Raw genomic sequence first — 14,852 nt, 5'->3', positions numbered from 1 at the left:
AATAATGACAAAATGCTGTGCCTTTCTTAACTGGAGCCTGAAACTGGCAGCCAAATTCTAATTTGTGAAGTTCCATGATCAAACAACAACTCTGAATGATATGAGGCTGTGTTTGCTTAAAAATTATAAATTTTAATCTAAAGAGGCATAGTTCCACATTATAATAATACATTGTGCATTACAAGGTTTGATCTTGATACTTCACACTTCTATCTTTATAAAGTAGTCAATCATTTGACTTACCATTAGCAATGGCATGGGTGATGTGCTTATACGTGTGTATATTTATAGCAATTTTACTTTTGTCCTTAAAGAGAGTGACCAGGTTAAACAAGTGCCAAGTAACATTCACGCCACGCAAGTGCCAGGCAATGACCATCTCCAAAAAGTGAGAGTCTAACCATTGCCCCTTGACATTCAACAGCATTACCATCGGCGAATCCCTCACCATCAACACTCCGCGGGTCACCATTGACCAGAAACTTAACTGGACCAGCCACATAAATACTGTGGCTATAAGAGCAGGTTAGAGGCTGGGTATTCCGTGGCGATTGTCTCACCTCCTGACTCCCCAAAGCCTTTCCACCATCTACAAGGCAAAAGTCAGGAGTGCGACGGAATATTCTCCACGTGCCTGGATGAGTGCAGCTCCGACAGCACTCAAGAAGCTTGACACCATCCAGGACAAAGCAGCCCACTTAATTGGCATCCTATCCAGCACCTTAAACATTCACTCCTTCTACCACTGGCGCACCGTGGCTGCAGTATGTACCATCTACAGGTTGCACTGCAACAATTTGCCAAGGCTTCTTTGATAGCACCTCCCAAACCCACAACCTCTACCACATAGAAGGACAAGGGCAGCAGGCGCCATCACCTGCAAGTTCCCCTTCAAGTTACACACCATCATGACGTGGAAATATATCGTCGTTCCTTCATCGTCATTGGGTCAAGATCGTGGAATTCCCTCCCTAACAGCACTATGGGAGCACCTTCACCACACGGACTACAGCAGTTCAAGAAGATGGCTCACCACCACCTTCTCAAGGGCAATTAGGAATGGGCAATAAATGCACGTCTTGCCAGCGGCACCCACATCCCAGGACAAATAAAGAAAATGCCTCTGTCATTATAAAATAGCATACATACTATGAGCAGTGCCATAGAAGATCATCCAAGATTGTTATAAAAAAAAAGCTTGAACTTGGCAAAAGCTCTTTAATTTTTCAGTATTTTCCAATGCTCTGTTTTCTGTTCTATCCTTTGTGCAAAGTGGGTTTTTAGGAGAGATTTTGGTAAACCCCCGATTAAGTAGGATCTGAGTCAGGAGTCCTTCATGTAATTACATAAGAACATAAGAAATAGGAGCTGGAGTAGGCCATTTGGCCCTTCGAGCCCGCTCCACCATTCAACAAGATCATGGCTGATCTTCTACCTCAACTCCACTTTCCCGCACTATCCCATATCCTTTAATTCCCTTTGTTCTCAAAGATTAATCAACCTCTGTCTTGATTATACGCACAACTGAGAATCCACAGCTCTCTGCGGTAGAGAATTCCAAAGATTCACAACCCTTTGAATGAAGAAATTTCTCCTCATCTCAGTCCTAAATGGCCAACCCTTTATTTTGAGACTGTGACCTTGTGTTCTAGATTCCCCAGCCAGGGGAAACATCTTCTCAGCATTAACCCTGTCAAGCCCCTTAAGAATTGTATATGTTTCAATTAGATCACCTCTCATTCTTCTAAACTCCAGGGAATATAGGCCTAGTCTGTTTAATCTCTTACACCTTAAATCCCTTGCATGACCTGCCCTCCCGACATTTTCACCATTCCCTCAGCAAAAGAATTATCAACTAATCATTTGAGAACAATTCCTGAACTGCTGAACAGACAATGGGGCCAAAATTCAGCACTGCTGGACAGCTGGCTCACCTCCCGACTTTTTGCGGCCCGATCCATATTCAGCTCCAAAAGTCAAAAATGGGTTCCAGCGCTAAGGAACCCTTCCAAATTGCCTTTTTCCGCGGTGTGGCTGTCTTAATTGGAGCGGAATTCCCATGGAGAAATTCAGCATGCAGGTAAGGGTTTCTTTTTAAAGGCCAGTTCGCAGCTAGGCCCTGAGGAGGGACGGAGTTAGTTTGAAGGATGCCTTGCGTCACACGAGGAAGGAGGGAGAATAGGTTCACGGATTTGGAGCTCGAGACCCTTATGGAAGGTGTGGAGGGTAGAAAGCGAGTCATGTTACCAGACATGGGGAGACCAACCAGACAGGTGTTAAATGAGATTGCACAGGAGGTGTCAGGCACCTCCATATATCAGAGGACGCCAGTGCAGCGGAGGAAGTGATTCAATGACATCATCCGGATTATGAAAGTGAGTAACTCTTCCACCAACTGCTGACCTTGCATCTGCGAGACTCTGCTTCAACATGCTCTTATTTCCCATACCCACTGTTTAGTCAGTCAAGCAGCATTTCATTGTTCATGCCTCTATACATATATGTGTGTGTTCTCACAATGGAGGCTCGCTTTCGTCTCACACTTACAACTGCATGCCATGGACAAACACTTGTGCACTCATTTCTCATGCGTCATCACAGTTGTTCTCACCAACCATGCTTTCTTTTATATCAGAGGACGCCAGAGCAGTGGAGGAAGCGATTCAATGACATCATCCGGATTATGAAAGTAAGTACCTCTTCCACCAACTGCTGACCTTAGGCTAAACTGGCCCACAATAGAGCCCAGCTTAGGATGACCAGGGGTGGCGACGCAGACACACAGGTGCTGATGCCTTTAGCGGAGAGGGCTCATGTGTTGCATTGTGGCCATGCTGCATTCCGTGGCCGACGGTCGTGCTGACACCGATGTGGGTAAGTGAAGGCCCTCTTTGAATGCACTCTCTCCTTCAATGTGCCAGCGCCTACAGTTCCTTTTCTTCATGGAGGTCTGCTAGTTGCATCCTCCATGCCTTCATCCCCCAGCTTCCCCTCACGGCAGCCCTTCTCCCATTTATGCTTGCAGATGACACGCACCCCTGTGGGCAGCGGAACTGGTGATGTCGATGAGGGCAGCATTGGTAGGTAAGGCCGTTGTTGAATGTGTTCGCTACTTGAATGCGCCAGCGCCTACTGCGCTTTTCTGTCCAAAAGTGTGCTAATTGCAGGCTCCATGCGTCAATTCCCTACCTCCCCCTCATGGTAGCCCTTCTCCCATTTATACTTGCAGATGAAACTCCGAGTGGCAGCACAGCACAAATGAACACACCACCTGTGAGACCAGCTGAAGGCCTGAAGCACAGGCTTGTGGATATTTCTACAAATAGTGGTGATGAGGACACTGAGCTCTCCAGCAATGAAGGAACCATTATCAGTACTCCCCGGCTCATCCAAACAACTGAGGAAGAGGAGGACACAAAAAGCACAAGCACGTCACTGCTTCCACCCACACGCGCCAGCTTAGATACTGGTGGGAGTGCGCGGTCTGATATAGTTGATGTGGTAGGTAGACCGGCACTGGATATTGCTCTGAGGCCTAGCGGGCTGCAGCCTGGTGAGGGGGCTAGGAAACCTCAGGTGCCACCTCTCCGGAGGACGAGTCCGCACCGGAGTTCTGCCAATGAGGACTCAGATGATGCCATGCAAGTAGTGTCTTACGAGAAAAGGGTGGAGGCCATGCATTCTCAGATGTTGGGGGCACTGACAAGGGTGTCAAAGAGGCTGCTGGAAATGGTCAGAAGTCCATCTCCAGAATACTAGACAGCTCTGAGCCCATCATTGCCAGTGTGCAGGCTATGGTGGACTCCCAGGTTGTCCGTGCGAATTCACCTGTGATGCAACCTGCAGGTGATGTGGCAGCTGCCATTTCGGCACAGGTGCGATCGAACGATCACATCGGTGCTGCATTGAAGAGGATGACCACGGCACTGGAAGCGCAGAATGCTCTTATGCTCTCTGGGCAACAGGCCACGGAACGTCTTACTGCTGCCATGGAGCGTCAAACTGCTGCCATCACTGGTGGGTTTGAGACTCTGACTGCTCTCATGCAGTCTTAGCTTGATGCCACCAGTCACCTCAATGTTGCATTCGTGGCTGGGTCCAACACGGGCCACAGGTGACCTTCTAGTCTTACGCCACCGCACCGACATGACTGCCCTCAGCTTGGTGGTGGTGGTGATGTGCTGCCCCCGGGGAGTGACGCTGGCTCCTCGGACCAGGATGCTGATGATGTGCTCCCTCAGGATTGCAGCATTCCTGGCCCCAGACCTCCCACTCCGCCAGTGCCTCCAGGCATGGTTCCACCCGAGCCAAGCCAGACTGTACCCTCCTAGGAGGGTGCTGGTCAGTCTGCACCTGGCCCTTCTAGACTCAGAGGTGTTCCGTGGGTGGACACCTTTAGCTCCTACACAACAACGACCCATGATGCAGCCACAGGGATGACACTTAGGTGTAGTGTTAGAGTAGTCATGTGTAAGAGGTGTTATAGCGTAATGCACAGGGATAAAAAAATGATTAATTCTGTTGGATGATGATATTATTGTTGTTTATGTTTGCTTTTGCATTCAATGGAATATTTGGAGGTGTTGCATCTGGGAGTGGGCAATTCTGCATGAAGGCACTCATTGCGATGGCCATTGAAAGTGGGAGCTGAAGGTTCATGTGTGGATGGGATTATCTGAAGTGAGCAGCTATGAGACGCAGCTGCACCTCCCTTCCAGGGTTACGATGGGGACGACGCCTCCTAGCTCTGGGGTGACGGGGATACTCATCCTCCTCATTATCATCATCATCTGGTGGTACTGCTGGCTCGACCTCCAGCGGCTGTCCCCTCATGATGGCCAGGTTGTGCAGCATGCAGCAAACTATGACGAATATGGAGACCCGATGAGGAGAGTACTGCAAGTCGCCACCAGAGCAGTCCATGCAACGGAACCTCTGCTTAAGGATGCCTATGCACTGCTCGATGATGCACCTGGTGGCACAATGAGCATCATTGTATGCATGCTCTGCCGCTGTCCTGGGGTTCCGCAGTGGAGTGAGCAGCCAAGTGGACAGGGGGTATCCCTTGTCCCCAAGCAACCAAACACAATCCTGATTTGGGCTGGTGAAGAGGGCAGGCACACTGCTCTGGTGCAGAATAAAGGCATCATGGCTGCTTCCTGGGTACCTTGCATCAACTGCCAGGATCTGATGCTGGTGGTCACACACGAGCTGCACATTCAGAGAGTGGTAGCCCTTGCGGTTCACAAAGATCTCAGGGTGATGTTGTGGCGCCCTCAGCCCAAAGTGTGTGTAGTCAATGGCACCCTGCATCCTCGGGAAGCCTGCAATTTGGGCAAACCCAGCCACCGGCTCCATCTGTTTCTCCCTGGTCATCGGGAAGGAGATGTACTGGACCCTTCTCCTGTAGAGTGCATCTGTGATCTGCCGGATGCACCGATGTGCTGAGAATTGGGAAATGTTACCAATGTCTGCAGTGGTAAACTGGAAAAACCCCGTAGCATAAAAATTCAAAGCGATGTTGATCTTGATCTCCAGTGAGGGCGGTCCTGAGGCGTGTTTGAGGCTGCAGATCTTCTTGCAGGACAGTGCATAGCTCCCAGAGTACTATTTTCTGAAATCTTAGCCTTAGAAACATAGAAACATAGAAAATAGGTGCAGAAATAGGCCATTCGGCCCTTCGAGCCTGCACCACCATTCAGTAAGATCATGGCTGATCATTCACCTCAGTACCCCTTTCCTGCTTTCTCTCCATACCCCTTGATCCCTTTAGCCATAAGGGCCATATCTAACTCCCTCTTGAATATATCTAACAAACTGGCATCTACAACTCTCTGCGGTAGAGAATTTCACAGGTTAACAACTCTCTGGGTGAAGAAGTTTCTCTTCATCTCCATCCTAAATGGCTTACCCCTTATCCTTAGACTATGTCCCCTGGTTCTGGACTTCCCCAACATCGGGAACATTCTTCCTGCATCTAACATGTCCAGTCCCGTCAGAATTTTATATGTTTCTATGAAATCCCCTCTCGTCCTTCTAAACTCCAGTGAATACAAGCCCAATCGATCCAGTCTCTCCTCATATGTCAGTCCTGCCATCCCGGGAATCAGTCTGGTGAACCTTCATTTCACAGACATTGGTCATCACTGAGCTGGAGGAAGAAGAACTGAGGTCTGTAGACCCTTTGAGGGTAGGGCCTTCTTCCCCACCTTTGCGTAGGCCACCTCCTCTGGCAGCTGGATGCAGGCCATCTCCCTGGTCCTCCTCATTCTCGGACACCTCTGGAGACGGTTGCTGGCAAGGCTCCTGGCCCATTATTTAGTAGAGGAGAGTCAGCGTACCTCACTCTCGTCCTGACACTATCTCCCTCCTGGCCACCCTCTCTAGCTACAGCTCTGTGCACATCTGCAGGCCCTTCTCTCTGTTGGGCAGCCATGGCTGCTGCTTCCCTTGCCCGCTGCCTCTGTAGACGTTGCCGATGGCGACGCCTTCTCCTGTGTCGTACCAGGTGTTCCCCTGACAAAACTGATCCCATTCCTTTTCCGACTGCAGCCTGCCAAGTAGGCCTCTAGAGCACAGAATGAGGCCTACAGGCCTCCACTACAGAGTGAGAGTTAAAAGTCCTCCAAACCCCTGCAAAACCTCTGAACAGTACTCAGCAGGTTCAATGGAGGCAAAAAAATAAATCCAAAATGGTAATGAAAAATGAAGTCAATCGCGGGAATAGTCAAGCGGTGTCGCATTACATGGCAAAGTGGACCAACAAAAAAACCTGGCAGGGGCACTGCTGCAAAAAAACCTTACTTATGGGGCTCAATTTTCTCCAAAGCATTTTTTTGGCGTACTTGAAGAGTTATGCCCGATTTTTTGGGGCCCCAAGAATGCCAAAAAAAGTGTAAGTTTCCCCGTTGGATCTCTTCATTTTGGCATGGCCTAACCCGACCTTTAGTTTTGAGGGGGTGGAGCCTTGATCTGCGCCAAAAAGATTGGGCTGCCATGGTAACCAAGGACACAATGCGAGCCGAGGCTGCAAAGTGAAGCATACAGCCATCTCCCAACACATTAAAAAAATTAAAAAACACATAGCACCAACTTACCTCCAACCCTGCCCGAAGGCTGTCCGGTTTTCTCAGTCGCCGGTTCAGGTCTGTCTGTCTGTGTCTCGCTCACTCTCTCTCTCTCTCTCTCTCTCTGATCGGACTATGTGTGTGAACCAGGGACTGAGAATGGGACTGGACAGCCTTCCTGTGTGTGTGGACCGGAGGGGTTGGAGGTAAGTTGCTGCTATGTGTTTTTCAATTCTTTCAGTATGTCCAGGCATCTGCTGCACCGTTTTCCTTACCTGCGCCGATTTCCTTAACTCTAGGGAAGGTTTTTCAGGACAGGCCACATACACTGGCTAATCAGAACTGGAGTAACTCTCAGCTGGCCAAACTCTCCTAAATGGCCAGAAGTTGTGTAGGTGGCTGGTTACGCTCCTTTTGGCTGAAAAAAAAATGGACTTAAAAAATTCGTAACTAACTGAGTTATGCTGGTGCAAATTGATTAGGGAATCTGTGGACTTTTAAGTTAGGCCAGAAAAAGCAGCCTGCTCAAAAAAAATGGCGCAAATACTGGAGAAAATTGAGCCCAAATTTATATCTGAATATGGGTGGCTTGGCCGTTTAACAGCGGTGCTCATCCTGATGACGTAACCACGGCCCGAATCCCTTTACCGCAGCTTCATCCCACCGGAAGTGCGCACCGCTGGAACTCCTCTCCTCCCCCCGAGCTGAATGTGCTGAATGTGGGGGAAGGGGGGACAATACACCCAAACACAGCGGCCAATTGATTTTTCATATGGGCCGTCGAAACTCCACATTAACAGTCCCTTCGGGGACATAGAGATTGGGGCCCCAATATCTCTCACCTGCCGTTACAAGAATAATCTCTGGATACAGAGCAATTCCCAAAATGGGATGCGTGGATCTACTGTATGCCAAATCAGTGGGCTGAATTATTAAAATGTGCTCCTGGTGTGCAAATCTCTGAGTCAGGAGCACTGAAGATGAAAATTTACTCCATTATGTTTTGTGGACTTTAAACAATATTTAGAGCATCTAATGCCAGTCTAACTGATTCATAAAGACCACTCAATATTTGGCTACTTTGAAAAGCCCATTGGATCCCTTAACAGCAAGTCGATTTTCCAACTACGTGTACCTGGTGGGCAAGGCACCATAATATAAGAACATAAGAAATAGGAACAGGAGTAGGCCATACGGCCCCTCAAGCCTGCTCTGCCATTCAATAAAATCATGGTTGATCTGATCATGGACTCAGGTCCACTTCCCTGCCCACTCCCCATAACCCCTTCTCCCCTTATCGTTTAAGAAACTGTCTATTTCTGTCTTAAATTTATTCAATGTCCCAGCTTCCACAGCTCTCTGAGGCAGCAAATTCCACAGATTTACAACCCTCTGAGAGAAGAAATTTCTCCTCACCTCAGTTTTAAATGGGCGTTCCCTTATTCTAAGATCATGCCCTCTAGTTCTAGTCTCCCCCATCAGTGGAAATATCCTCTCTTCATCCATCTTGTCAAGCCCCCTCTTAATCTGATACATTTCGATAAGATCACCTCTCATTCTTCTGAATTTCAATGAATAGAGGCCCAACCTACTCAACTTTTCCTCATAAGCTAACTCCCTCATCTCCAGAATCAACCCCTGAGCACACATTTGGAACATTAGTCATAGTATATTAAAGTTTTAAATGAATTGTTTTTGAAATTGTGCAGACTCTGCTAGAATCACTGTCCGTTCACTAACTATGTCCTTTTCTTACTTCAAAGTTTTACAGCTTGGATTTTTTATAGTCTAACCTTTGCTGCGTTGGTGTACATGAAAATTAAGAAGCCACATCTTCATCGGCCCTTCAAAGTAAGATTTATTTTAACATTATTTCTTTCAGCGTCAGTTTTCACATGTATGCTGATGACACCCAGCTCTACCTCACTACCACTTCTCTCGACCCCTCCACGGTCTCTAAATTGTCAGACTGCTTGTCCGACATCCAGTTCTGGATGAGCAGAAATGTTTTCCAATTGAATATTGGGAAGACCAAAGCCATTATTTTCGGTCCCTGCCACAAACTCCATTCCCTAGCCACTGACTCCATCCCTCTCCCCAACTTCTGTCTGTGGCTGAACCAGACTGTTCGCTACCTTGGGGTCATATTTACCCCTGAAATGAGCTATCAACGCTTATTGGCAGCATTACTAAGACTGCCTATTTCCACCTTTGTAACATCGCCCGGCTCCACCCTTGCCTCAGCTCATCTGCTGCTGAAGCCCTCATCCATGCCTTTGTTACCTCTAGACTTGACTATTCCAACGCACTCCTGGCGGCCTCCCGCATTCCACCCTACGTAAACTAGTGGTGATCTTAACTCGCACCAAATCCCGCTCACTCATCACCCCTATGCTCACTGACCTACATTGGCTTCCAGTTAAGCAATGCCTCGATTTCAAAATTCTCATCCTTATTTTCAAATCCTTCCATGGCCTCGCACCTCCCTATCTCTAATCTCCTCCAGCCCCACAACCCTCCCACCCCCACCCCGAGATGTCCGCGCTCCTCTAATTCTGCCCTCGAGCATTCCTGATTATAATCGCTCAACCATTGGTGGCCATACCTTCTGTTGCCTCGGCCCCAAGCTCTGAAACTCCCTGCCGAAACCTCTCCGCCTCTCTCCCTCTCTTTCCTCCTTCAAGACGCTCCTTAAAACGTACTTCTTTGACCAAGCTTTTGGACACTTGCGCTAATTTCTACTTATGTGGCTTGGTGTCAAATGTTTCTCTCATAATACTCCTGTGAAGCAACTTGGGACGTTTCACTACGTTAAAGGCACTATATAAATACAAGTTTTTATTGTTGTTGTTCATGAAAGCACCTTCGTGTTTTTTTAGCATTTCTAACAGCAGTTTCAATTGTTTATGACATCAAATAGCTGGTTCTTACAATTTTCAATTTGTTATGACACAAACATACTCAGTATCTCGTGGTTATTGATTCACTATTAGATATTTTGTTAAACAAATATATAATGTCAGAAACGCAAGCTGCAGTAATTTTGAAATTCATAGATGTAGATAAAAAAAAGCCTGCTGCATAGGGTTGGGGTGGATTGGTTTATTTTTGAATTCTGCCTTGGAGGTCCTAAATTTACTGTGCTCTTATTCCTCTTAATTCAAGGTTGACAAATTCAAATGAGCTGTTAATTGAATATGAAATTGTTCAAAGAGTGCTTCCTGTGCTGTTTTATCAAAATTACTTAATTCAAACTTCTGGATTGTTTGAATTTTTTGAGCAAAAAATTGACATTGTATTAATAGGAGTAGAATGTTTCCAAAGATGCAATTGTAGATCCCAGTGCCTAGTATCTTTCCTTAAACTGCTGTGAGTCAGAGGCACAGCTGGGAGTTTGCACTGTACTACTTGGGAAAACAGATCCATACTTTCTCCTCCAATGCAAGAATCAAATAAAGATTTATGTACCACTTGCCAGATCTACCAGTTCACTAGGCACAACAAATGGGTAGCATTACAGATTCTCTCTGCAGCCTTCCCTTTTTGACTGACAATGAAAACCAGCTTGCAATAGGCCATGAAAGATCAGGAGTCCTCTTCTACTCGCACCAAGTCCCGTTCACCCATCACCCCTGTGCTCGCTGACCTACATTGGCTCCAGGTCCAGCAGCGCCTTGATTTAAAAATTCTCATCCTTGTTCAAATCTCTCCATGGCCTTGCCCCTCCCTAACTCTGTAACCTCCTCCGACCTACAACCCTCCGTGATCTTTGCATTCCTCCAATTCTGGCCTCTTGAGCAACCCCGATTTTAATCGCTCCACCTTTGGCGGCCATGCCTTCAGCTGTCTAAGTCCTAAGCTCTGAAATTTCCTCCCTAAATCTCTCTCTACCTCTCTTTGCTCTTTTAAGACACTCCTTAAAACCTACCTCTTATCCTAATATCTGCTTATGTGGCTCGATGCCAAATTTTGTTTGATCAGATCAGCCATGATCTTATTGAATGATGGAGCAGGCTCGAGTGGCCAGATGGCCTACTCATGCTCCTATTTCTTATCTTCTTATAACGTTACTGTGATGCGACTTGGGACATTTTACCATGTTAAAGGCGCTATATTAATGTAAGTTGTTATTATAGAACGTGGCAAATTTGTCATATATATAAATTTGGCTAGTCTGGATTAACAAAAAAAGTCCAAGTCTTCAGCGCAATCCGTCTCACTACTCTCAGCATCCAACAACAATAACTTGAATTTATATAGCGCCTTTAGCATAGTAAAATAACACAAGATGTTCCACAGAATTGTAATCAGACAAAAGAACTCAACTCTGAGCAAACAAAGAGATATTAAAAAGGGTCATTAAAAGCTTGGTCAAAGAGGTGGGTTTTAGGAGAGGGAAGCGGAGAGGTTTAGTGAATGAATTACAGAGTATATGCCGGAAGGCATGGCCGGCAGTAATGGGGAATGCACAAAAGGCCAGAGTTGAAGGAATGCAGAGTTCTATCAGGGATGTAGGGCTGCAGAAGATTACAGAAATAGGGTGGGGAAAGGGATTTATTCACAAAAATTGGAAGTGTTGGGGGACTGGGAACCAATGCAGGTCAGCAAACACAGTTATGGGTGAGCGGGAGTTGGTGCAGGATAGGATATGGGATGTAGAGTATTGAATTAGCTGAAGTTTATGGAAGGTGGAGGATGGGAGGCCGGCCAGGAGAGCATTGGAATAGTTGAGTCTGGAGGTGACAAGGGCATGAGTGAGGGTTTTAGGAGCAGATGGACCAAGATAGTTGTGGAGATGGGTGATGATACGGAGGTGTAAGTAGATGTTCGTTGTGATGAAGAGGATATGGGGTCGTAAAATCAGCTCAGGGCCAAATAGGATGCTAAGGCTGTAAATAGTTGTTCAACCTGAGACAGTGGGCAGCGAGGGGAATGGAATTGGTGACAAGGGTACACAGTTTATGGTGGGGCCCAAAGACAATAGCTTCAATCTTCCCAAAGAGGAATATTTAACTGGAGGAAATTGCGACTCATCCAGGTCTGGGTGTCGGACAAACAGTGGAGGGGCTGAAAAAGATAGTGAAGCAGGAGATCTGGGTGTTATCGGCATACATGTGGAACCTCATGTCTTCGGCTGATGTTGCAGTGGGATAGCACATAGATCAGGAAGAGGAGTAGGCCAAGGATAAACCTTGCAGACTTCAGAGGTAACAGTGTTGGATCTGGATGAGAAGGAAATTGCTGGAAATATTCTGATGACAATTGGATAGTTTAGAGTGGAACCAAACGAGGGCAGTCACATTGAGCTTGACATCAGATGAGAAGTGTTGGAGGGGGATGGTGTGGTCACCCATGCAATAGGCTGCAGAGAGGAGGAGAAGGATGAGGAGGGATAATGAATGAGGAGGAATAGTGCAACACAGTCACAGAGGATGTAATTTATGACTTTGATTATGGCCGTTTCAGTTCTATGGCAGGGGTGAAACCAGATTGAAGAGGTTCAAATATGGCATTGCAGGCACAAATTTATGAAGCGACAACCACATACAAGGACCTTGGAGAGGAAAGAAAGTTAGGAGATAGGGTTGGAAAGTAAAGATGACTTCACCAACCTTCTTCAAGAATACCATCCTCTCAGCTAAGGAAGATGCTGAGAATGGATATGTCAGGGGGTGAGGCATGGTTGGATGGAGAATGATATGTATGTTACTTGCATATTGTTAACTGAACATACGGTGGCCCCTAATGGGAGTAAACACATTGTATCAATTACACACCAAGGTCTCTCTTGTATTACTTTTGTTAATCATTGATGGAATATTCTATAGATGGTCTGGATCTAAAAGCAGCTAATTATTACTACAGAAATGTGAGTGTTTCTTTGGACAAAACAATTAAGAATTAAATGAGGACAACTTCATTTGTATGGTGCTTGTAATGTGACAATCGTCCTAAGGCACTTCAGAAAGAAGAAAGGAGCACTGAGCACTAACAGATTTGGGGGAACGACTAACAATATGGTTGAAGAGATAGGTCCTGAGGAGGCTTTTGAAAAAGTTAGCAAGATGGAGAGGTTTAAGAAGGGAGTTTCAGGGGATAGGATCTGAATGGGTGGTGGCCCAAATAGAGCTGTTCAAGTAGTGATTTGTGGCTTATGTCTAAATCGTCATTGCCTGCTATGATTTCACTGCCTTGATATTCTGGGTGACTCTGTCCTCCTGCAGAGTTTCAACACACTCTCCTTTTGTGGCTACCAGGCTTCTATCTCCCCTGATATCTTCAGCCCACAGCTGTGATTTTGGGGTCATGGTCTCGCTCAACCAACTTACTTTTACTCTTTCGGTTTTGGTTTCCTTTCTCAGGCCAGATTGTGATGGATCTTTGTGCATCCCTTGCATAGCCACTTGTGAGAAAAGAAGTGGGCGGCTGCAGAAAGTGCCATCAATAGGTGCAGAGTTGCAATTAGTGGGAGCAAAAGAAGAGTTAAGGAGGTAGCAGCAGCCTCCTTGGGAAGCAAGGGGTATGCGATGGTGGAACAGAGGCTGCACAGACAGAGGCAGATATTGTTGCCAGCAGGATGGAATTGCCAATCCAGGTCAGGTTGGAGTGCCAAGGTCTATTGTCAAAACCCCCTACAGACTGTGAAGGAAGTACACAATTATATTATATAAAAATATATATATTTCGTTACTACCTCAATAAATAAATGCTAAAGTTGCTAAATTTTAATAAAATGGCAGGAGAACAAAAAGAAAATCAATGTCTTAGATTTGCATTAATTGGAAATTTATTCTCCCTTCATTTATAGGTGCCGATGCTTATTCCAGTGTTCATGCTAATTATTTCGGTCTCCCTGGTGGTGGTGCCACTCATTGGCAATCCTCAGATTGAATACTTATTTGTTATTTTGTTCATTCTGAGCGGTCTGCTGATTTATTTTCCATTGATTCACTTCAAACTGTGCACAGGCTCAATGGCCCAGGTCACTATGCTTCTGCAGTTGCTGCTAGATGTTGCACCAACACAGGCAAACCTGGATTAATTGGTGAAAAAGCAATTGTTGGAAATCTCTAACAAAAACAGAGAACAATGGAAACGCTCAGCTGGTCAGGCATTATCGGTGGAGAGAACAGACAAGACATTGCAGCACTCCTAACTATTTTTCTTTTTTATTATTAAGGATCCTTTCACAGTCAAAAAGGAGGTTTGATTTGCGATGCGCATTATTCATTGTGAAATCAGTGATGCATTTACTAAATGACAGGTTTATGATTAGGCTACAAATAGCGCACACAGGAAATCTTCTTTAACAATGAGCAATCATGCAAGATGATACCAGGTCACTAAAAATACCACTCTGCAACCCACCTCAAGGCAGTTCCGAAAAGCAGTCCAGAATATATTTCTCCATCTATTGTTTCGTCTATCCTGACACTATGTGCCACCTCCTAATGACCAAATCAAGATTCAGAATTTGCAGGTTTGGGAGCAGCCTGCATTGTAGCATTCTACACTATAAAGAGTAACAACCATTTTGTTAAGTGAACAAAATGTTTACTTTTTTGAATAACATTTTTAAAATACATTTCTATTGAGCAAGTATATTTGTTATGTTAGTGAAATGTTTATTATGTTAATGAAATAAAATCATTGTTTAAATTACCCCAAATAAAGAAAAGGCACAACAGCGATGTTAGTGCCAGCCCTATCTTTACTATGCAAATGAAGTTAGTAAGAAACCAAAAATGTAACTGTAGTTTTAGACAAGATTTCACTTTGCCATTA

The 14,852-nt window shown here is 45.8% G+C and overlaps 1 protein-coding gene across 1 annotated transcript in view; it reads left to right on the top strand.

Annotated features, from left to right (window-relative positions):
• LOC139266796 (b(0,+)-type amino acid transporter 1) overlaps nt 1-14,109 on the top strand; it is a 49,184-nt gene extending 35,075 nt beyond the window's left edge. Inside the window, exons 5-6 of the mRNA XM_070884388.1 lie at nt 8,831-8,918; nt 13,876-14,109. Of these exons, the coding sequence (XP_070740489.1) occupies nt 8,831-8,918; nt 13,876-14,109 (322 nt within the window). The remainder of the gene's footprint in view (nt 1-8,830; nt 8,919-13,875) is intronic.
• The last annotated feature ends 743 nt before the right edge of the window (nt 14,110-14,852 follow it).

Source organism: Pristiophorus japonicus, chromosome 7, assembly GCF_044704955.1.
Source record: "Pristiophorus japonicus isolate sPriJap1 chromosome 7, sPriJap1.hap1, whole genome shotgun sequence".
NCBI classification, from domain to species: domain Eukaryota; kingdom Metazoa; phylum Chordata; class Chondrichthyes; family Pristiophoridae; genus Pristiophorus; species Pristiophorus japonicus.
This window is presented reverse-complemented; position numbering and strand designations above follow the sequence as displayed.